The following is a 23,297-nucleotide window of genomic DNA, read 5'->3' as shown; positions in this document are numbered from 1 at the left end:
CATAGGAAATGCAGGAAGTTCAGGAGAAATCCCGCCCAGCCCCGCCCCGCCCTCCCAAGGCGGCCTCGTTCAAGCTTAGTCTCTGTCTGTTCTTCTCGGGCTGCCTGCAGCTGCCCCCGCTCCTCGGCAGGTGTGGCCGTGTGTTCAGGAGCCCCCATCAGCACACGCGCCTCTGGGCAGCCCCCAACACAAGGCTCTTCCTGTCCCTCCAGGCTCAGCTTTCCCCTCCCAGCGGGCAGGGAGGTGCTGAGGCCATGCCTGTTGTCAGCTTCCTGGAGAGGCCACACTTAGAGCCCATGGTGCCAGGCCAAGCCACTGTCTCCCACATCACAGTGCTGCAGCCGGATCCACCCAGGCCACTGCTTGGCACCATCAGACATGCTTTCCTAGTTTGGGCCAGCCTGCTGCTCTGTGCACAGTGTGACTCCCAGTGGCCCCTTGGAGGAGGGAGGGTCACCGCTTTGCTTCACAAAAGGGCTGAGTCTCAGGGAGGGGTCTCCAGTAACAGCCCTGGAGCCACGATGTGACTGAGACAGGTGCCTCCAGGGCCACACACTAAGCAGTACAGGAACCTCTGGGGGCGGCAGAATCATGGCCTCCAAAACACCCACGTACAAATCCCAGAACAAGCGTGTTACCATTCGTGGCAGAGAGGAATGAAGGTTGCAGATTGAATTAAGGTTGTGTATCATCTGACTTTATTTTTTTAGAGACAGGGTCTCGCTCTGTCACCCAGGCTGAGTGCAGTAGTACAGTCGTGGCTCACTGCAGCCTCAACCTCTCAGGCTCAAGCAATCCTCCCTTCTCAGTCTCCTGAATAGCTGGGACTATGGGTGTGTGCCACCACGCTTTCCGGGCATGTAGCCAGGAGCCCAGGGCCATCTGTGGCCCACCTTGAGATCCAGAATCATCCATTTCCTCCAGGCCCCCTGCTGGGCTCCAACTCCTAGAGGCCTAGAGAGCAGAGGTTGTGGAAGGCCTTGGAAACGGGTCTGGATTACCTGTCCTGGGAAGGTCTCTCCCAACCTGAGTGGGAGACAGGGGTTGGCTCTGCTGCTCACAGTTTTGTGTCTTAATTCCTGGCTTCCCTTTGGGGATCTTCATCCTCAATTCTGATTGACATTCCTTGGCCACAAGGGACCCCCCTGCTCATTGATGCTTCTCACCCGTCGCCTCACTCTCATCCTCACTGCCAAGCAATTAGCCATGTGTTTGTGGCATCAGTGTTGACACCGATGATCCATGCTCAGAGGGTACAGTGCCTGAAGAGCTATGTGGGGACTGGAGCCCCAGAGGGGGTCCCGCTGTGGTGGCAGCGGTGGCCCCCAAGCCCCACGCTCACTCTGTGTGTCTCCTTGCAGGACAGGGTGAGGGGCCTTGGCCTCACGGTGTTGAGACGGGAGGCGGTCTCTGGAGTGTGGAGTGATGTGCGTCCAGGGTGAAGCTGCAGCCATGGTTGATGAGGCTTCTTGAGCGCGGAGCTCTCTGCTCAGTGGGTTTTCGCATTCATTCCCCAGTACCCCTCCGGGCTGCTTGCTGCTCCAAGCCCTGGAAAAGGATGTTGGGGTTTAGGAAGGCGAAACTCTATGCCCAGGTCGTGGCTGGTGAGGGGCGCTCCCCGTACAACCAGCCACTGCGTGGCTCCAACTCATGCCTGGATGCTCTTAGGCTGGACCCTGTCTGTTTGCGATAGCGCCTGTTCACAGATGTGTCCTGCTGCAGACTTGAAACGCAGGACTGAGTCTCGGAGGGGTCTTCAGTAACAGTCACGGAGCCAGGATGTGACTGAGACAGGTGCCTCCAGGGCCACACGCTAAGCAGTACAGGAACCTCTGGGGGCAGAATCACGGCCTCCAAAACACCCACATCTTAATCCCCAGAACAAATATGTTACCATATGTGGCAGAGAGGAATGCATCTGCCGCGTCTAGGAGGCAGAGGGGCTGCGGCGCGTCCCCAGGTGTCCCCTTGTGTCCTGACGATGCGTTCCCAGGCATCCCCATGCATTTCCAGGTGTCCCCACGTGTCCCCAGGCGTCCTCAGGCGTCCTGCCGAACAGCCCTGTGCCCTCCAGGTGTGCATTGTGCAGAAGCGGGACACGGAGAAGATGTACGCCATGAAGTACATGAACAAGCAGCAGTGCATCGAGCGCGACGAGGTCCGCAACGTCTTCCGGGAGCTGGAGATCCTGCAGGAGATCGAGCACGTCTTTCTGGTGAACCTCTGGTGAGCCTGCCACGGCCTCGCTGCAGAAAGACTCACCGTCCTGAAGCTGGGAAGGCACCGGCCGTCCTCTCCCGCCCTGGGTGCTCCCTGGCCCTCATGCCTCGGAGATGCCCCTGCCACCCACAGGCCCTTTCTAGCCCTCCTCATCTATCCCCCTTCTTGTGCTCCAGGGCTGGCAGGGGCCCAGGTGGCCATGGCATGCTGGGGTTAGTTAATGCAGTGTCTCTTCTGAGCCTGCCGGAAGACCAGGGCTTCCCTACAATGGAGATGTGCCCCCATGGAGACTCTGGCACTAGTCAGTGGGGGAGAGTTTAGGGACTGAAAAACTCACCACCGTCATCACCCACCATCACTATCACCACCATCATCGCCACTGCAACCATCATCACTCTCATCACCATCATCAGTCACTGTTCTCACCATCACCACCACCCTCAATCCTCACTACCGTCATCTTCACCATCACCGTCACCACCACCACCACCACCATCACTGCCATCGTCATCACCATGGATGCTGGTTATTAAATGCCAGCTCTTTGCCCAATACTGTGTCAAGAGTGGTACCTACACGGCCTCATTTTCTGTAACAACCCTCCGAGGCAGATGTCTGTATCCCCATTTTACTGAAGAGGAGGCCGGGCAGCCTGAAGCACCTGGAGCTGGCACTGTAGCTCTGCTCTGCATTTGCCACTCCCAGGTGCCTCTGGCCCCAGCTGGGACACCTCCAGCACAGAGTGGTGTGTCTTTCCTCAGGATCTGGGCTCAGAGCAGCTCTGGGCTGGGGTGCAATCAGTGCCTTGGGCAGGCCCTTCCTCCTGGGAATGCCTGGTGGCTGATGCTGGGGTGGGGGAGTGTGTCAGCTGTGGGAGCAGCCATGACTGGCTCCCCAGCTGTGCGCACAACAGGCCCTCCATCGGTGCCCACAGGTACTCCTTCCAGGACGAGGAGGACATGTTCATGGTCGTGGACCTGCTTCTGGGCGGGGACCTGCGCTACCACCTGCAGCAGAACGTGCAGTTCTCCGAGGACACGGTGAGGCTGTACATCTGCGAGATGGCGCTGGCTCTCGACTACCTGCGCGGCCAGCACATCATCCACAGGTGTGTGTGTAGCAGACGGTGCAGGTACCTGCTGGTACCTGCTGAGGTGGGCGGGGCTGAAGCAGCCTTAGATCAGGCTGCCGGCAGGGTGTCTGCACTCCCGCAGAGCGGGTCCAGCTCCTCTGCCTCACCCTTGCCTGAGTGCCTGCCCCCAGCTGTGGCACCTGCATCGACCAGGTCAGCCCCATAGCTGTGTGCCTGGTGTCCATCTAGGGGGACCTCGTCTCAGCAGCCCCAGCTGAGACTGGGCACAGAGGGCCGTTAGCCCTGGTGGACAGACCACCAGGCTGGGTCACAGTAGGTGGCTTTCACCTGGTCCATTTAACTGAAGGCTCCCGTTTGCCCATCCACCACGTCCCAGGGAATCCAAACTAATTTTAACGTTAGCTTAAAGCAGATGAAATTAGGAAGCAGAGCTGGTGTGATGGCTCTGAAAATAAAATTTAAAAAAAGAAAATAGGAAGCAGATTATGAAGGAAGTGAAATGGGGAAGCAGAAATTAGGCTGAAATTCCGCAGCTATGGAACAAAATGAAAATATCTGTGAGGTATATTTTAAAGTCGAAGGGACTGGTGTTTGCATTTCTGCTTTTGGGGACCCGGATGTCTGGTTATGACCTAGGCACCAGTCACTGAGCACTGGCTGTGTGCCTGGAAAAGTCGGGGCAAAGCGAGAGCCAAGGCGGCTTGGTCTCCTAGAGGCTGAGTCTTGGAGGGGGAGGGCAGACCCTGCCAGCAATTGCTCTTGTCCTCTGGGGCTCCAGGCCCCCTCCCAGCATCTGGTGCCAGGTGTGTGCTGCTGTCCAGATGCCACAGGGGACGAAGTGGCTGACTTCATTGCCTCTGCCCCCACGCAGGGGTGTGAGGTCCTAGCATCATCCAAGGACCAAGTCAAGCTCCCAGGCCTCTGCCTCGAGTGGGTTGGTGGGATGTCCTGGGGACTCCAGGGATTGTGACAGATTCCAGGGCAGAAACAGGGCAGATTTCCCAACTCACCTTCCCACTTTCTGCTCTTTCTAGAGATGTCAAGCCTGACAACATTCTCCTGGATGAGAGAGGTGTGTGGGGCTGGGTGTGGGCAGCCCAGGTGGGTGGTGGCAGGGATGGGCCTGTCAGGGGATCCTGCACGCAAGGATGTGTCTCTGGTCCTGGGACAGCCACACCTGGCCCCTCTCTGCACAGGACATGCACACCTGACCGACTTCAACATCGCCACCATCATCAAGGACGGGGAGCGGGCGACGGCGTTAGCAGGCACCAAGCCGTACATGGGTGAGCCCGAGCTGGGGTCCCAGATGGGAGCTGGCTTCCTCCAGGTGGGAAGGACAAGACCTCGGTGGCTTCTCTGTCCCACCCTGGAGGCAGCCTGATCTCGGGATGTGGCCTCAAGGTGCCGGCCCTGTGCCCACGGGTCCGGGCTGTGACCCCATGGCAGCTGTTGTTCCTTCTTTCTGTCGGAAAGCTCCGGAGATCTTCCACTCTTTTGTCAACGGCGGGACCGGCTACTCCTTTGAGGTGGACTGGTGGTCGGTGGGGGTGATGGCCTATGAGCTGCTGCGAGGATGGGTATGGACCCCCTGCAGCCCCCGAGCTTGGCCGCCAGGCCCCTGCTCTCTGCCCCCACCAGTGCCGGGGAGGGGGTGGCTGCCCCCAGTGCCCAGGTGCCCAGGGATGTCTCCACTCTGTCTGAGGAGTCACGCTTTTATCAAAGTGTGCAGTTGGTGGTGGAATGCCTGAGCAGGAGGAGGAAGGACAGACTCACTGTGGTTTCCCGGGGCTGCTGCTGGGGCCTGCAAGCCGGCCTCTGTGGGGGTGGACAAGGCTGAGAACTGGCCAGCCGGGGTGCTGCCTCAGAACTTTCCACAAAAAGTTTCTTTTGGGGCCCTGTGCTCTCACCCTTGTGGCTATGGCGAGGCCAGTCCTGGAGACCGGGAGGCTGGGGGTCCTCTTGTGGACCGTACCCCTCAGCCCTGCACAGGACCCCACCTCTGAGGAAGCCAGCTCCCTCCTGGCCCTCTGAGGCTGATCTACCTGGACCCAGGCCCCCCGGGATCCCAGCCAGATGGGCGCAGCAGCTATGGTGCAGGACCCCGGTGCAAGCTTTATCTAACCCAGGCTCCTCCGCGGCAGGTGGAGGCCAGGCTGTGCTCAGAGCTGTGCTTGCACTTGGGGTGGGGGGAGGGGGTCCTCTTAGGGCGATGGCACCTGTGTCTGGCATTGTTCTGGGTGTCCTGGGGGCCAGGAGGACCTGCCCAGCACTGCCTCCCTGTCTCCAGAGGCCCTACGACATCCACTCCAGCAACGCCGTCGAGTCCCTGGTGCAGCTGTTCAGCACCGTGAGCGTCCAGTATGTCCCCACGTGGTCCAAGGAGATGGTGGCCTTGCTGCGGAAGGTGAGCCCCCATCCCTGAGCCTCCTCACCCACCGAGCACCCACCTCCCTCCCTCACTCACCTGCGGCTCGGGGCACCCCCTCCAGTGCACACTTAGTGCCGCTTCCTGGCAGGCACAGCCCCTTCACTGCAACCTGTGTGGGCCTCTGCAGATGGCAGCCCCAAGCCCCAGGAAGCAAGCTGGTGGCAGGCTCTGTGGCCATCTCATGGCGAGCCCTACCAGGTCACTGGTGTCCTGGTGATCCCCTGAGCTGTGTCCCCAGGCACCCTCACAGCAGGCTGTGCACCCGCCCTGCCGGTCACCACAGAGGAGCCCTGAGCCAGGTCCCCTTGTCCCACGTATTGGAAGGAGGGTGTGGGGTGGCCGGGTTCAAGCCCATGCTGTCTCCAGGACCCTTTGCCCCAGTGCCTCCTGGGGAAGGTGGGCAGCCACTGCCCACTGCAGACGCCTCTCAGGGGACATCAGCAGTGCCTCCCAGTTGTGATCTGGTACTAGGCCGGGGCTGTGCCTTGACTGGGCTGCACGGCTCCCCATTCAGAGCCTCGCATTAACACCATAGGGGGTTCGGAGTCAGAGCCAGGCCCAGGCAGGACAGGGAGGGGAGCGAGTGTGCCGCAAGGGCCCAGCTGCCTCCCAGCTCCCATGTCTCGGGCAGGTAGAGCCTCCTGCCCTGGAATTGTAGCCAAGCAGCCTAAAGCCTTAGGGAGGCCTTGCCTGCTGGGGCCTCTCCCCAGCCCCGAGAGCCTCTTAACTCTGCTGTAGCCCCACGAAGCTCAGCCACACCTGCCCAGGTGGCTCACAAGGTGGCACTGGGCTAGAGAGGGCCTGCGTGGGGACCGGGGATGACCCACACGCCCAAGCCCAGGCCTGGGAAACCTCGCACGGGGTCTGGGTCTGCGGCATTTTCCCTGGAAAGGCGGGAGGTGCCAGCGCTGGGATCTTGCTTCCCAGGCCACGCACGGCTGCCCCGGGCTCACCTGGCCTGTGGAGGTCCCATGATTCGGTGAAGGAAGCGGCTCTGGGATAGTTACTGTGAGGCCAGCCACATGCGGAGTGTTAGCCGCTAGCCAGGCCTCCGCTGCCACCTCCTGGCAAATCCCGGCAGAGCCTTCTCTGCAGATCCCTCTGCTGTCCTCTGGCGCCAGGGGTTTAGGCGGCTGCACTCAGAGCAGGCGTCCCTTGGGCCACATGCTGAGCCAGCGGCGGTGCTTTGCCTGAGATCGACCGTCGGCACCACCGTTCCTCACGTGGTCCTGAGGTTCCTGAATTCCGAACCTCAGGCCTGGCGGGACCCTCCTCAGGGTGCCCTGGCCTGGGGGTAGCGGGTTATTCCGTGCCTGGTGGGCTGTGGGCCCTGGGCCCTCTGACTCATGCCTGGTTGCAGCTCCTCACTGTGAACCCCGAGCACCGGCTCTCCAGCCTCCAGGACGTGCGGGCAGCCCCGGCGCTGGCCGGCGTGCTGTGGGACCACCTGAGCGAGAAGAGGGTGGAGCCAGGCTTCGTGCCCAACGTAAGCCTGTGGGCAGCTCAGGTGGGGGGCCCTGGGGATGGACATGGCGTCATCCACGGGCCGGGGCTCAGCACCCATCCCTCTGTAGAAAGGCCGTCTGCACTGCGACCCCACCTTTGAGCTGGAGGAGATGATCCTGGAGTCCAGGCCCCTGCACAAGAAGAAGAAGCGCCTGGCCAAGAACAAGTCCCGGGACAACAGCAGGGACAGCTCCCAGTCCGTGAGTGCCGGGACAGGCTCAGGGCGCGGCGGCGGGCTGGGCTTGGGGCTCCTCTCCACCACCGACCAAGGCGTGCAGGGACCCCTGGCAGCCCACACATCTCGGAAGTCCAGCAGATCGTTTCCTGAAGTCCTGAGAAGGCCAGAGACCTCCCTTCTGCCTTTCCCAGCCCCCACCTCGCTCCTTATGAAGCAGGTGGGCAGGGACAACCAGGGCTGGGGTTATGAGTGCACGGGGACAGCCATGTGAAGCTCTCACACTCACCCAGGTGTGTCGGCATCAGTTGTATGTGTGGGGACAGCCACGTGAAGCCCTTACACTCGCCCAGGTGCGTCGGCATCAGGTGTGTGTGTGGGGACAGCCACGTGAAGCCCTTACACTCGCCCAGGTGTGTCGGCATCAGTTGTGTGTGTGGGGACAGCCACGTGAAGCCCTTACACTCGCCCAGGTGCGTCGGCATCAGGTGTGTGTGGGGACAGCCACGTGAAGCTCTCACACTCACCCAGGTGTGTCGGCATCAGTTGTGTGTGTGGGGACAGCCACGTGAAGCCCTCACACTTGTCCAGGTGTGCTGACTTTGGTTGTGTGTGTGGGGATGGCCACGTGAAGCCCTCACACTTGCCCAGGTGCGTCGGCATCAGATGTGTGTGCCGGGACAGCCATGTGAAACCCTCACAGTCGCCCAGGTGTGTTGATGTCAGTTGTGTGTGCAGGGATGGCCACGTGAAGCCCTCACACTCGCCCAGGTGTGCTGGCTTTGGTTGTGTGTGCAGGGACGGCCACATGAAGCCCTCACAGTCGCCCAGGTATGTCAGTGTCAGTTGTGTGTGTGGGGACTGCCACGTGAAGCCCTCACACTCGCCCAGGTGCGTCAGTGTCAGTTGTGTGTATGGGGACGGCCACATGAAGCCCTCACACTCGCCCAGGTGCATCGATGTCAGTTGTGTGTGTGGGGATGGCCACGTGAAGCCCTCACACTCGCCCAGGTGCATCGATGTCAGTTGTGAGTGCGGGGATGGCCACGTGAAGCCCTCACACTCGCCCAGGTGCATCGATGTCAGTTGTGAGTGCGGGGATGGCCACGTGAAGCCCTCACACTCGCCCAGGTGCATCGATGTCAGTTGTGAGTGCGGGGATGGCCACGTGAAGCCCTCACACTCACCCAGGTGCGTTGATGTCAGTTGTGAGTGTGTGCCAGGATGGCCACGTGAAGCCCTCACACTCGCCCAGGTGCGTTGACATCAGTTGTGTGTGCAGGGATGGCCACGTGAAGCCCTCACACTTGCCGAGGTGCGTCGGCATCAGGTGTGTGTGCCGGGACAGCCATGTGAAGCCCTCACACTCGCCCAGGTGTGCTGGATTTGGTTGTGTGTGTGCGGGGACGGCCACGTGAAGCCCTCATGCTCACCCAGGCATGCTGGTATTCTGGGGCTGCCAGGACAGGTGACCACGATTCAGGTGGATGAAGAACAGCAGTGCATCTCTCTGAGACGGATCTGGGTCATAACGAAGTGGTCTCCTGCACAGCTGGCTGTGCGTGAACTACTCTGTCTCCTGCAGCTCCCCTGTCTTGATAATTGGCTCTGTCTAGGCAGCGGGTAAGGCGAACCCCTGGGCAGTTATGTGATGATCTCATAGTTTCTGTAAACCGGAAGTCCAGGTATGGTGCAGCTCTGTTTCTTGCTTCGGGGTCTCACAAGAGTGTGAGCTAATATTGACTGAGGTCATGGTCTCAGCTCTGTTCCCTGCTTCCAGGTCTCAGCAGAGTGTGAACTAATATTGTCTGAGGTCGTGGCCTTGTCAGGTGCAGCTCTGTTCCCTGCTTCTGGGTCTCACCAGAGTGTGAGCTAATACTGACTGAGGTCGTGGCCTCATCAGGGATTTGATGGGTGCTGTGGTTGAAATGTTTCCCCTAAAACTCATGCTGGAATTTGCTTCCTATTGTGGTGGTGGTAGAGATGGGACTTTTGGGGGCTGATGGGGCCATGTAGGTTCTTCCAGCATGAGTGGGGTTAATGCTGTTGTAGAAGGGTGACTTCAGTCCTCTTTTGAGTCTTTGATCCTCTGCCATGTGAGGACGTGGTGTTCCCAATGTGGACGTGGTTCGTGTTCCGTGTGAACGTGATAGTCACAATAGAGCATCAATAGGCTCCCTTTTAATCAGCAGATTTAAAAAAGAAATGTGTTGTCTCATGGCTTGGAGGCCTGAGTCCAAAGTTAAGATGTCAGCAAAGCCGTGCCCCCTCTGAAGGCTCTCCGGGGAGGAAAACCAGTCCTTGCCCCTCTACCCTCCGGTAGAGGCTGCCTTGGCCTAGATGCATCCCCCCAGCCCCTGCTTTGCTGCCGCGTGGGGTCTGCATGTATGTGCGTCTCCATCTCCTCCCCTCTTCTCATAAGGACACCAGGCATTGGATATAGGGCCCACCCTGATCTGGTATGGCCCCATCTTATCTTGATGATATCTGCAAAGACCTCACTTCCAAATGAGGTCACATTCACAGGTACCCAGGATTAGAACTTGAGTGTGTCATTTTTGGGGACACAGTTTGGCCCATACCACCAGGATGTGGCTGATATTCACCAAGGAGTAGCTACGGTTGTATGTTGATGTCGGGGTGACAGTGATGACCCTGGGTCCCTTGGTGGTCCGCTTGCCCCGTGTCTGCCTGAGCCTGTGGTGGATGTTCTGGGAAACTCTCATGCCTCAGCCCCCGTGCAGCCTCCTCAGACCTGGTGGGCCCTGTGTTGCTTCTGGGCAGAACACGGGTGTCAGTCCCCTCCTCACCATGATGTGGGGGGCAGGGGTGGGGTCATGTCCTGGGTGCCCTGATTTTGGGGGGAACACAGCCCCCCAGTGGGTCGGGCTCCCATCCTCGCCCCTCTTCCAGGACTGCTGCCAGCAGCCCCGGGTGTCCTCAGGCAGAATTGCTGGTGGAGAGCTGCGGTCTGCCAGGTGGCCACTGTGAGGCTCTGTCGAGAACCACAGGATGGTTGGAAGGTTCTCGGGGTTGGGGGGTTCTTTGGCATTCCCCCCATCAGATATTTAAGTTTCCCCTACCAGAGCGTGTCCGGAGCCAGGGCTCTGGGTGTAGAAACGGGCCCAGGATGGGGTGTAGGAGCCCTCATGGGAGACTCAGGGATGGACAGTGTGCAGAGCCCAGCTGGCCATGCTGAGCTCCCAGGAGGCTCTGGCTGGGAACAGGTGAGGCCAGGCACCTGTGAGCGGGAGGAGCTCGGCTTTGTCTTGGGTTGGTTGTGGGGAGATGTTTTGGCTTGAGGGTAGGAGGTGTTCTGAAAGGAAAGCATCACTCCAAAAAAAAGTCCCACTGTTAACCTTGAGGCTGAGAGAGGTTTTTGGAAACGGCTTTATTTTGATACAATTCACATTCCTTCACATTCCATACAATATACAGTGCACCCATGTAAAGCATATAATTCCATGGTTTTTAATGTAGTCACAGGGCTGTGAATCCTCTACCACAATCTGATTTTAGAACCTTTTCATGTAATGTAAGAGAAAGACCCCACCTATTAGCAGTCACGCCCCATTCCCCTCTTCTCCCCTCCCCTGGCAGCCACGAAGCTACTTTCTGTCTCTGTAGGGTTGCCTGTTGTGGGCATTTCATGGAAGTGGAGTTACACACTATGTGGTCTTTGTAGCTGGCTTCTTTCACTTCGCAGGATGCTTTTGAGGCCCGTCCACGTTGTAGCCTGTCAGTGCTTCATTCCTGTTGATGGCTGAGTAATATTCCACATATATATCACCTTTCCTTTATCCAGTCATCAGTTAATGAGTATTTGTTCTTTCTACTTGTTAACATTTTTCATTATTATGAATAATGCTTCTGTGAACGTTCACATACAAGTCTTTGTGTAGATATGTACTTTTATTTTTGGGGAGCACATACCTAGGCATGAACCCACTGGGTCATGTGTGACTCTGTGCTTCATGTTTGGAGGAAACGCCTACCCTTTTCTACAGCAGGTGTGCCATTTTATGCCCCTACCAGCAGTGTGTGAGGGTTCTAATTTCTCCATATACTTACCAAGTCCTGTAATTGTCTGGTTTATTTTTTAAAAAATCATAGGTATCTTTTTTTTTTTTTTTTTTTGAGATGGAGTCTTGCTCTTTCGCCCAGGCCAGAGTGCAGTGGTGCTATCTCGGCTCACTGCAAGCTCCGCCTCCCGGGTTCATGCCATTCTCCTGCCTCAGCCTCCCCAGTAGCTGGAACTACAGGCGACCGCCACCGCGCCCGGCTAATTCTTTGTATTTTTAGTAGAGACAGGGTTTCACTGTGTTCGCCAGGATGGTCTCGATCTCCTGACCTCGTGATCCGCCCACCTCGGCCTCCCAAAGTGCTGGGATTACAGGCGTGAGCCACTGCGCCCGGCCCAATCATAGGTATCTTAGTGTGCAGTGATTGTGTGGTTATGGTTTGCATTTCTCTGATTATATTGAACATCTTTTGAGGTGTTTTATCAGGCATCGTGTCTAGAGAAATGTCTATCCAAATGTTTTAAGATTTTTATTGTCTTTTTTTAGTCTACTCTGACAATGTATTTTAATTGGCATATTTTACTGTACTTTATTTTTTTTTAGAGACAGGGTCTTGCTTTATTACCAAAACTGGAGTGCAGTGGTGCAATGATAGCTCCCTTTAGCCTTGACTTCCTGGGCTCAAGTGGTCCTCCTGCCCCAGCTGCCAGAATAGATGGAAGTGTGGGTGTGCACCACCACACCTGGCTCATTTGAAAAAAATTTTGCTGTAGAGACAGGGTCTCACTATGTTGTCCAGGTTGGTCTCAAACTCTTGGAGTCCTCCCACCTCAGCCTCCCAAAATGCTGGGATTATAGATGTGAGCCACTGTGCCTGACCTAATTGGTGTATTTTAGACCATTCACATTTAAAGTGACCAGGGAGGCTGAGGCAAGAGGACTGCTTGAGTCCAGGAGTTTGAGACCAGCCTGGGCAACAAGGTGAGACCCATCTGTATTAGTCTATTTTCACACTTCTAATAAAGGCATACCTGAGTCTGGGTAATTTATACAGGAAAAAGGTTTAATGGATTTACAGTTCCACATGGCTGGGGAGGCCTCACAGTCGTGGAAGGCAAGGAGGAGCAAGTCACGTCTTATGTGGATGGCGGCAGGCAAAGAGAGAGCTTGTGCAGGGAAACTTTTGTTTTTAAAACCATCAGATCTCATGAGACTCATTCACTATCATGACAACAGCACAGGAAAGACCCGCCCCCATAATTCAATCACCTCCCACCGGGTTCCTCCCACGACACGTGGGAATTGTGGCAGTCACAATTCAAGCTGAGACTGGGGTGGGGACACAGCCCCTCCCAAATCTCATGTCCTCACATTTCAGAACCAATCATGCCTTCCCAACAGTCCCCCATAGTCTTATTTCAGCATTAACTCAAAAGTCCACAGTCCAATGTCTCATCTGAGACAAGGTAAGTCCCTTCTGCCTATGAGTCTGTAAAATCAAAAGCAAGTGACTTCCTAGATAAAATAGGGGTACAGGCATTGGGTAAATACAGCCATTCCAAATGGGAGAAATTGGCTAAAACAAAGGGGCGACAGGCCCCATGCAAGTCTGAAATCCAGCAGGGCTGTCAAATATTAAAGCTTCAAAATGAACATCTTTGACTCTTATCTCTCACATCCAGGTCATGCTGATGCAAGAGTTGTGTTTCCATGGTCTTAGGCAGCTCTGCCCTTGTGGCTCTGCAGGGTACAGCCTTCCTCCCGGCTGCTTTTGTGGGCTGGCATTGAGTGTCTGTAGCTTTTCCAGGTGCATGGTGCAAGCTGTTGGTAGATATACCATTCTGGGGTCTAGAGGATGGTGGCCCTCTTCTCAGAGCTCCACTAGGCAGTGCCCCAGTGGGGACTTTGTGTAGGGACACCAACCCCACATTTCCCTTCTGCATTGCCCTAGCAGAGGTTCTCCATAAAGGCCCCACCCCTGCAACAAACTTCTGCCTGTCCAGGCAGGACATCTAGGTGTTTCCATACATCCTCTGAAATGTAGGCAGAGGCTCCCAAACCTCAATTCTTGACTTCTGTGCACCCACGGGCTCAGCACCACATGGAAGCTGCCACAGCTTGGGGCTTGTACTCTCTGAAGCCACGGCCTGAGCTGTACCTTGGCCCCTTTCAGTCATAGCTGGAGTGGCTGGGATGCAGGGCAGCAAGTCCCTAGACTGCACACAGCAGAGGGACCCTGGACCTAGCCCATGAAACCATTTTTCCTCTGAGTCTGTGATGGTAGGGGCTGCCGCAAAGGTCTGTGGCATGCCCTGGAGACATTTTCCCCCTTGTTTTGGTGATTAATATTCAGTTCCTTGTTACTTATGCAAATTTCTCCTCAGAAAATGGGGTTTTCTTTTTTTTTCCTTTTTTTTTTTTTTTTTTTTTGAGACAGTCTTGCTCTGTCACCCAGGCTGGAGTGCAGTGGTGCAATGACAGCTCATTGCCACTGCAACCTCTGCTTCCTGAGTTCAAGTGATTCTCCTGTCTCAGCCTCCCAAGTAGCTGGGATTACAGGCACGCACCACCACACCCAGCTAATTTTTGTATTTTTAGTAGAGACAGGGTTTCGCCATGTTGGCCAGGCTGGTCTTGAACTCCTGACCTCAGGTGATCTGCCTGCCTTAACCTCCCAAAGTGCTAGGATTACAGGCATGAGCCACCGTGCCCAGCCAGGAGTTTCTTTTCTATTGCATTGTCAGGTTGCAAATTTTTTGAACTTTTATGCTGTTTCCTTTTTAAAATGGAATGCCTTTAACAGCACCCAAGTCACCTCTTGAATGCTTTGCTGCTTAGAAATTTCTTCTGCCACATACTCTAAATCATCTCTCTCAAATTCAGAGTTCCACAAATCTCTAGGGCAGGGGCAAAATGCTGCCAGTCTCTTTGCTTAAAGCATAACAAGAGCCACCTTTGCTCCAGTTCCCAACAAGTTCCTCATCTCCATCTGAGACCAACTCAGCCTGGACTTCATTGTCCATATCATTATCAGCATTTTGGTCAAAGCCATTCAACAAGTCTCTAGGAAGTTCCAAACTTTCCCACATTTTCCTGTCTTCTTCTGAGCCCTCCAGACGGTTCCAGCCTCTACTTATTACCGAGTTCTGAAAAGTTGCTTCCACATTTTCGGGTATCATTTCAGCAGCGCCCTACTTTACTGGTACCAATTTACTGTATTAGTCTGTTTTCATGCTGCTAATAAAGACATATCCGAGACTGGGTAATTTATACAGGAAAAAGGTTTAATGGACTTACAGTTCCACATGGCTGGGGAGGCCTCACAATCATGGCGGAAGGCAAGGAGGAGCAAGTCACATCTTACATGGATGGCAGAGAGAGCTTGTGCAGGGAAACTTTTGTTTTTAAAACCATCAGATCTCATGAGACTCATTCACTATCTTGACAACAGCACAGGAAAGACCCGCCCCCATAATTCAATCACCTCCCACCGGGTTCCTCCCACGACACGTGGGAATTGTGGGAGTCACAATTCAAGCTGAGATTGGGGTGGGGAGACAGCCAAACCTTATCACCAGCTCTATAAAAGACTTAAAAAAATTAGCCAGGGGTAACAGTGTATGCCTGTAGTTCCATCGACTTGAGAGGCTGAGGTGAGAGGATTGCTTGAGTCCAGGAGTTTGAGATCAGGCTGGGCAACATGGCGAGACCCTGTCTCTACAAAAAAAAAATTATCTGGGTGTGGTGGGATACACCTGTGATACCAGCTACGCAGGAGGCTGAGGCAGTAGGATCGCTTGAGCCCAGGAGTTCAAGGCTGCAGTGAGCTATGATCATGCCCCTGCACTCCAGCCTGGGCAACAGAGAGACACGCTGTCTTGTAAATAAATAAGTGGTAATTTATATAGTTCAATATGATATCTACCTTATTTGTAACTGTAGTCTATTTATTGTTCTTCCTTTTTCCCTATTTTTCTGCCTTTTCTGGTTTTAATTAAGCATTTTATATTATTCTAGTTTATCTCCTCTCCTAGCCTGTTTAATTATACTTCTTCTTGAAATATTTTTAGTGGTTGGCCTGGACATTGCAGTATACCTTTACCATACAGTCTACCTTCACCTGACACTGCCCCCTCATGTGCAGTGGGATGCCTTGTGATGGCACCTCTCATGCATTCCTCCTGTTCCTGATGACATTGCTGTCATTCCTTTCATTTATCTGTATGCTATAATTGCTCATTACGTTGCTACTACTGTTATTTTAAACAGTTATCTTTTGGATCAATTAAGAAAAATTAAAAATTTCATTTTACCTTTATTCATTCCTCCTCTAAAGTGCTTCCTTTCTTTATGTAGACCCAAGTTGCTGACCTAAATCATTTTCCTTTCCCCTGAAGAACTTTGTTTAACATGTCTTATAGGGTAGGTCTAACAGAGATGAATTCCTTCCCTTTTTGTTTGTCCAAAAAAGTCTTTTCTTTCACCTTTAAAGAATAATTTCACTGGATATAGAATTCTAGATTGGTAGGTTTTTTACTTTCAACACTTTAAATATTTCACTCCACTCTCTTCTTGCTTATGTGATTTCTAACAGGCAGTCTGCTCTAATTCTTTTTCTGTAAGTAGAATTCCTTCCCATCCCCCACCCCCAGCTCATTTCAAGATTTTCTCTGTCTTTGGTTTTCTGCAATTTGAATAATGATATGCCTAGGTACAGATTTTTTTTTAATATTCATTCTGCTTGGTGTTCTCTGAGCTTCTTGGATCTGTGGTTTGGTGTCTGTCATTAATTTCAGAAAATTCCCAGTCATTATTATTTCAAATATTCTGTTCTCTTTCTCTTCTCCTGCTGGAAATCCAATTATGCATATGTGGTGCCGTTTGAAATTGTCCCACAGCTCTTGGATATTCTGTTCATTTTTTTTCACTCTTTTTTTTTCTCTTTGCATTTCAGTTTGAGAAGTTTCTGTTGACATTTCTTCAAGCTCATAGATCCTTCCTCATCTGGATCCAGTCTGCTGAGGAACCATCAAAGGCATCCTCATTTCTGTTACAGTGTTTTCTATTTCCAGCGTTTCCTTTTGATCCCTCCTTGGAGTTTCCATCTCTCTACTTACATTGCCCATCCGTTCCCCATCTGTTCTTGCCTGCTTTTCCCTTGGACCTTACCATATTAATCACAGTTATTTCAAATTTCCTGTTTGATAATTCCAACATGGGTGCCATATCTGGATCCATTCTAATGTGTGCATTGTCTCTTCACACTCTATTTTTTTCCTTAAGACCTTGTAGTCTGCCTTGTAGTGTTTGTTGAAAGCTGGACATGATGTATCTGGTAATAAGAGCTGAAGTGGATGGGCCTTTAGTGTGAGGTTTATGTAATTTGGCCAGGTTTGGGGCAGGGTTTAATGTCTGCTGTAGCTGTGGGTACCAGAGGCTTCACATTTGTTTTCATTTCCCGGGTTGCTCTTGGGCTTCCCTAAATTCTCCTCCTCAGAGAGAGTCTGCGTCTTGTGGCCCTCTCTGCTGGAATCCCTGTCACACTGCGGAGGCCCTGTGGGTGTGTTGGGAAGATGGCGGGGAGGGAACTGTTCCACAGTCTGTGACCAAATCTCAGTCTTGGGGGCCTGTGCCCCTTCACGGTTGTTGATCTGCTTTTCCCCTCCCCTTAGGTGAGACAGGCTAAAGCAGGGTACAGGCTGAAAAACAGTCTTCCCCTCAAGTGAGATAAGCCTTTCCTTTGGAGAGCAAATTCCATTTGCTGTGGAGAATGCTCTGGGTGTATTTCACAGCGGTGACTGTCCCCATCCCATGCCAGAGCCGGGAAGGGATCATCCTTGGCTTCATTAAGACCTGGCAGGGTTCCTGGAGGGGAAACCCACAAAAGGTTGGGGGCCCCATAAGACCGCAGCTGCAGGAGTTCTGCACACAGCCCCAGCCGTTCTCCGGAGCTGCCCGGGAGGTGTTCCTGCAGCTCCTGCACCATCAGTTCTGCTCCAGGCCAGCGGGTCTCAGCTGTGACTCTGCTCCCCTGTCTCTCCAGACTTGGGGGTCGTGGCAGTGCTTTGACCTCAGCTCTCTGATGGGTCCAGGAAAAGTCATTGATTTTCATTAGTTCAGCATTTTTCCTGTTGCAGGGATGGGAATGAGGCCTTCCGCGTTGTTTGCGGCGGAGCAGAAGCCAGAAGTCCTTGCTCGTCTCTGTGTTTCTTCATAGGAGTCAAGTCTTTGCTCATCTTTGTGTTTCTTCGTAGGAGTCATGTCTTTTATTTCCTGGACGCAGGTGTCTGGTCAGACAGGTGACTGGCAGGTGTTTCCTCCTGTTCTGTGGGCTGTCTTTTCTCTTTCTTGAGAGCATCATTTGCAGCAGGGAAGTCTTGGACCTTGACATTGTCCAGTGTGGCTGTCTCCTCCTCAGCTGCTGTGTTTTGTCGAAGGATCCATCACCTCAGCTAAGGCCACAGGGATTTACTCGCACACTTTCTTCTAAGTATTGTATAGTTTCAGCTTTTGCATTTAGCTGCGTGATTAATTTTAATTTTTATGAACAATGTCAGGTGAGGGTCCAGCTTCATTCTCCCATTGGTGAATATCTGACTGTCCCAACACCATTTGCTGAAAAGACGATTCTTTCCCCCATTGAATTGCTTTTGACATCACACCTTGTTTTTTGACTTGCCATTTTATTCCATTGGTCCAGATGTCTGCCCTGCGCCGGGACCGCACCATCTTGATAACTATAGCTTTATAGCAAGCTTTCAAATCAGGATCTGTGAATCCCCCAATTTTGTTCTTTTTGGACATTATTTGACTATTCTGGGTCCCTTGCATTTCCACTGAATGCTGAGGGGTTTGACAGTTGCACCTGAGCTGCCAAGCAGGTTTGTGATGGTGTTAGGGACTGAAGCCTGGTCCATTTCCCAGGCCCCTCATCACTGTGGGTGACATCTGGGGTCCGATGCTGTGTCTCAGCATGTGTGGAGGCACCACGGGTGCCCTGAGACGGGGATTCCTGGTCGAGTTACTCAGAAAGCACATCCAGGAGAGACCCCTGCCCCCTGCTCCCCCCGGGATGGGAGATGCCAGCAGAGCTTGGCTTTCCAGCAGAAATCTGGAAACCCTGTGGGGAGCGGCTTCGCACTTCAGGGGACCCTGGAGCGTCACCTGTGACTCAAGAGGTCCCTGCCCTGAGGGAGCTGGTCTCTCAAATGCCCACACCAGTCAGTCATGGGCGAAGCGCCCCTCTGTGGCCTCCTGGCTGTGTGTGTGCTGGCAAAGGGCTCCAGCCACCCAAGGAGGACGCAGGGGCCGTCAGAGGAAGAGCAGGGCAGATCCAGGCCAGGCAGAGACCCCGCCATGGTGTCCTGCTGGCAGCGCTCCACGCACCTTGGGAAGGGAGTCCCTGTGGAAAGGGGTCGTGGTTGCACATCTCGGTGACACAGCCCGGCTCAGGCGCTGCTCAGAGCCACCTCTTCCTGATGGTTCTGGAGCAGCTCCTCAGGCTTCTGGTGGCCTCTGCCTAGGAAAACGTGGCTGTGGATGTTGTAGGATGACTAACAGCCCCTGCTGCTGGGCTGCACGCAGGGCCACGACGGGCACTCATGTTCTGCATCCCTGGCACCCACCCCAGCCCCTCCCACCCTGTGTCACTGTGAATCGCAGGATCCCAGTGGCTCAGTTGGGCCCTCATTCCTGAGCAGTCTGAGCCTTAGGTCACCATCACCTTCTCAGGCCGGCCAGAGTTTGCAGACTTGTCTGTCTATATCAGGGTTAGACCAGAGAGTGCTGAGACACAGCAAATCACCCAGCCTGTCCTCTTCTTGATGACTAAGGACAGGTCCCCTGCCAGGATTGTGACTCCTTTAGGGGACGCCACAGTGACAGGGCAAAGCCTGGAGGGAGAGAGCCACGTGGAGAGAGTGTGGGAGTCTGCCGGCTTCTTCTCGAGTCCTCGGCAAGGTGCTGGCCGCTCACACCGTGCACATGCAGGGAACGCCTAGGACCGGGGTGACACCACCAGGAGGAGCAGCGGGACAATCCCCATGCAGGGCTGGGAAGAGAGTCCACATTCCAGCTGCCAGGGTGAAACCCTCACACCACCACAGATCCAGGAGAGACACGGAGGGCACTGCCTCGGGGTGGGGAACATGAGCTGCTCCCCAAACCCAAGAAATGTCGAGCCCTGCGCTTCCTTCCTCATGGGAAGTGGTGCAAGGTGAGACGGCTTGTCCTTTATCTTGGCGGGCACAACCAGTGTGACGCACGTCACCAAATTCCTGAAACATTCATCGGAGAACAGCCTTCCGCATCTTCACAGGGTTGATCTCCCACACTCTGGACGTGGGTTTACAGGGTGTCCAGAGTACTTGCCACTTGGCAATCAGCATTAATAGGATCCACAGGGCCAGGCGTGGTGGCTCATGCCTGTAATCCCAGCACTTTGGGAGGCCAAGGCAGGCAGAACACCTGAGGTCAGGAGTTCAAGACCGGCGTGGCCAACATGGTGAAACCCCGTCTCTACAAAAATTAGCTGGCTATGGTGGTGGGCGCCTGTAATCCCAGCTACTTGGGAGGCTGAGGCAGGAGAATCACTTGAACCCGGGAAGCGGAGTTGGCAGTGAGCCAAGATCACGCCACTGCACTCTAGTCTGGGTGACAGAGTGAGACCAAAAATAGGATCCATGGATATCAGGCTAGAGTGTCCAGGTGTTCAAGGCACAGACGACACTGTGACAGGGAAGAGTCCTCTTAGCCCTGGCTGGGGCTGTGAAAGCATGCTGTTGTCCGTGTCGGGTGCACGCAGACTGTTGTTACACGCTGCATAACGATACTTCTGTCACTGGCAAATCGTGGGGGGGGGTGGGGGGTGGTCCCTTAAGATGGTAACACTGGGTTTTGCTGTACCTTTTGTATGTCTAGATAGGGGTGAGCGTTCTGGTGTGCACCCGCTCACACGTCCCCTCTGGCCTTCAGAGCCCAGCTCCCTCCCTCCCAGGGCGTTGGCTGTGACGTGGGTGACTTCCTATGGATCTGAGGTTCTGCGGTCCTCACAAGTGGGCATCCTCTTGTCTCAGCTGCAGGATATGGGGGCCCTTTCAACACCCTCAGCTGCAGGAGGTGGGGACCCTTTTAATGCCACCCCGAGGCCTGCGACTCCCTGCACTTTTCACTGTGACTTGGCTCATCTGGGTCTGTCATTTGTTCACGCGTTGGTAGTGACCAACGTCACCGTCCAAGTTCACAGTCACCATAATGATGCTTTCCCCACACCAGGCCAGCGCTGAGCGGCCAGCACCCCCTCCACCCCACCCACGCCCTCCCCCGACCCCTGCATCTTGGGAAGTGGTCCTGCTGCCCGCAGGAAGTAGTCCTGCCTGCCCATCACACACTAGTAAGGGTGGGTCCTGCCAGGGGCAGCCTCAGTCCACAAGCTTGTCCTGAGGGCTTGCTTCTAAGACAGCCCTGGTTCCAGGATTCTCTGGGCAGGGCCCCAGAAGCAGGCCTGGGACGGGCATGTGTGTGCTGTGATGAGGGGCTGGGAGAACCCGGTACAAGACGGGAAAGGCCTGGCAAGGGAGTGGTTTCCAGCAAAGTCCTGCAGAGAACAGCTTCTGCCTGGTCCTGCAGGCCCCACGGAGCAAGTCCAAGCTGTCCACCCCAAGGCAAGGGAGCTGGGCCTTGGCATCCTCGGGGCTTGGGTGAATCGCCCACGGAGATGCGAGCTCCCAGGCAGTCTGGCTGCTGGAGGGCTGGGGTACTTCAATAGCCCAGAGGCCATTGTCCAAAGAAAGCCACAGGTGGAGGCCCGATGGGGATGCCCAGACACTCACTTGAGGTGACGTTGGGCGGAACCTGGACAGCGCCCCCCACACTCACGTGTGCCTTTCCATCCACAGGAGAACGACTATCTTCAAGACTGCCTCGATGCAATCCAGCAAGACTTCGTGATTTTTAACAGAGAAAAGTGAGTGTGTTGGGGGTGGGTGGGCGTGGTGGCAGACAGGAGGAAAAGGGGGCTGAGGTTAAGGTTTTCTTGGCCACGTGAGCTGGCACCTGTGGGCCTGGGGTGCGTGGCCCTGCTCTCTGTGGAGGGGAGCGGCGGGAGGCCCCTGCCAGGCTCTGGCATGTTTGCGCTCCACACGGGGCCCAGGGCTGGAATCTTCTGGGGAGAGATTCATCATTTGCCCAGATAAGGGATGGTGACTTCCTAGGAGGCCTCATCAGAGCCACATCAACTCCCCCACCCAGGCATGCCCTCAGTCTCTCAGCAGACCTTTCCTGAATGTCAGGCCCTAGGGGACAGAAAGGGCACAGATGACTGGCAGTGGGCAAGGCAGGCGAGAAATAGCAGCAGCTGCCACGGTGGGGCCCAAGGGAGGATGAATGCCCCCTCTGCCCGCGTGGGGCAAGGAGGGCCTCCTGGAGGAGGTGTGTCTGAGCTCTTGTAGGCAGGACGTGCAGGGCAGCGCGTGCAGATGGGTGAGGGCACTGGCTGGCACCCTGGGGATCAGACGACCGGGTGAAGAATGAGGCTTAGCCGAGCCTCATTCCCAAGTCACTGACCTATGGCACCTGCACATCCAGGCCTTTCGGCTTCTGGCTGGAAACACATCGAGCCTCGCCAGCATGCTCACATGCCCCCACCCGTCCCCAGGCTCCCTGCCGCACCCAGTGTGTCGGGAGCATGGCCTTTCCGGCAGACACCCAGCCTATGGCCCATGCTTGGGCATCCACGCCATGGCCTATCCCGTGAGCCTGTGGGCAGGTCCTGGGACCGTGAGGCCAGGGAGGTGGGGGCGTAACGCCCTCCGTGTGTTCCTGCCACCCCAGGCTGAAGAGGAGCCAGGACCTCCTGAGCGAACCTCTCCCCACCCCTGAGTCCAGGGATGCTGCGGAGCCTGTGGAGGACGAGGCGGAACGCTCCACCCTGCCCATGTGCGGCCCCATCTGCCCCTCAGCCGGGAGCGGCTAGGCCGGGACGCCCGTGGTCCTCGCCCCTCGAGCTGCTTTGGAGACTCGGCTGCCAGAGGGAGGGCCATGGGCCGAGGCCTGGCATTCACGTTCCCACCCAGCAGCCTGGCTGGCGGTGCCCACAGTGCCCCGGACACATTTCACACCTCAGGCTTGTGGTGGTGCAGCGGACACCTGTGGAGGGCATTGCCCGTGGGCCCCTGAGACCCTCCTGGATGGAGGAAGCGCTGCTGGGCGCCCTCTTACCGCTCACGGGGGGCTGGGGCCATGGATGGGACAGGAGTCTTTGTCCTCGCTCAGCCCCGAGGCTGTGCACGGCCCTCCTCACAAGGTTGCAGCGCAGGCCGTGGGTGCCCCAGGCTCGGCTCGGTTCGGTTCTTGGAGGTCAAGGGCGTGGGTTGGGGTAGTGGGTGGGGAGGTGAATGTTTTCTAGAGATTCAAACTGCTCTAGCAATTTCTGTATAGTTTTCACCTCTGAGAATTACAATGTGAGAACCGCTTGGTGTTGCGTGTTCTGCGTATGTCCTGTGTCTGCCCGGCCGTCAGGCCCGTGCCTGCAGTTTCTGGTTGGCCTGGACTTGGGGCGGGCAGCTCCTCAGGGCAGAGCTCCCCCAGAGCTCCAGGACCATGGCTTTGGGGTGGGTGCCTGTCTCTGTGGTCCTGGAGCTGTAAGGCTGGGGAAGGCAGAGATGGTCCTGGAGGCAGAGGAGCCCAGGACAGCACCGTGCAGTGGAGCCACCGTAGTGCCGGACAGTGCTTGGCCCTCCATAAAGGGACACATCCCTCGTGCGGCTGGGTGGTTCTGTCGTTGGAACTGTAACTGGGTAAACGGCCTGTGTGCTTCTCTCTGGTCTCGCTGGAGGAGGATGGGCTCAGCCC

The 23,297-nt window shown here is 55.4% G+C and overlaps 1 protein-coding gene across 2 annotated transcripts in view; it reads left to right on the top strand.

Moving 5' to 3' along the window:
• The window catches only part of STK32C (serine/threonine kinase 32C), a 107,993-nt gene extending 85,074 nt beyond the window's left edge, over positions 1 to 22,919 (top strand). For both annotated transcript variants that reach the window (XM_002821289.6, XM_054523081.2), the window contains exons 3-12: positions 2,075 to 2,226; positions 3,155 to 3,328; positions 4,348 to 4,385; positions 4,510 to 4,599; positions 4,790 to 4,893; positions 5,604 to 5,720; positions 7,105 to 7,230; positions 7,319 to 7,450; positions 21,344 to 21,411; positions 22,278 to 22,919. In XM_002821289.6, coding sequence (XP_002821335.3) covers positions 2,075 to 2,226; positions 3,155 to 3,328; positions 4,348 to 4,385; positions 4,510 to 4,599; positions 4,790 to 4,893; positions 5,604 to 5,720; positions 7,105 to 7,230; positions 7,319 to 7,450; positions 21,344 to 21,411; positions 22,278 to 22,419 — 1,143 coding nt within the window. In that variant the 3' untranslated portion in view covers positions 22,420 to 22,919. The remainder of the gene's footprint in view (positions 1 to 2,074; positions 2,227 to 3,154; positions 3,329 to 4,347; positions 4,386 to 4,509; positions 4,600 to 4,789; positions 4,894 to 5,603; positions 5,721 to 7,104; positions 7,231 to 7,318; positions 7,451 to 21,343; positions 21,412 to 22,277) is intronic.
• The last annotated feature ends 378 nt before the right edge of the window (positions 22,920 to 23,297 follow it).

The sequence above is a fragment of the Pongo abelii genome, chromosome 8 (genome assembly GCF_028885655.2).
Source record: "Pongo abelii isolate AG06213 chromosome 8, NHGRI_mPonAbe1-v2.0_pri, whole genome shotgun sequence".
Taxonomy (NCBI): domain Eukaryota; kingdom Metazoa; phylum Chordata; class Mammalia; order Primates; family Hominidae; genus Pongo; species Pongo abelii.
Note: the sequence above shows the minus strand (reverse complement) of the source record. Positions and strands in the feature narration are given on the sequence as shown.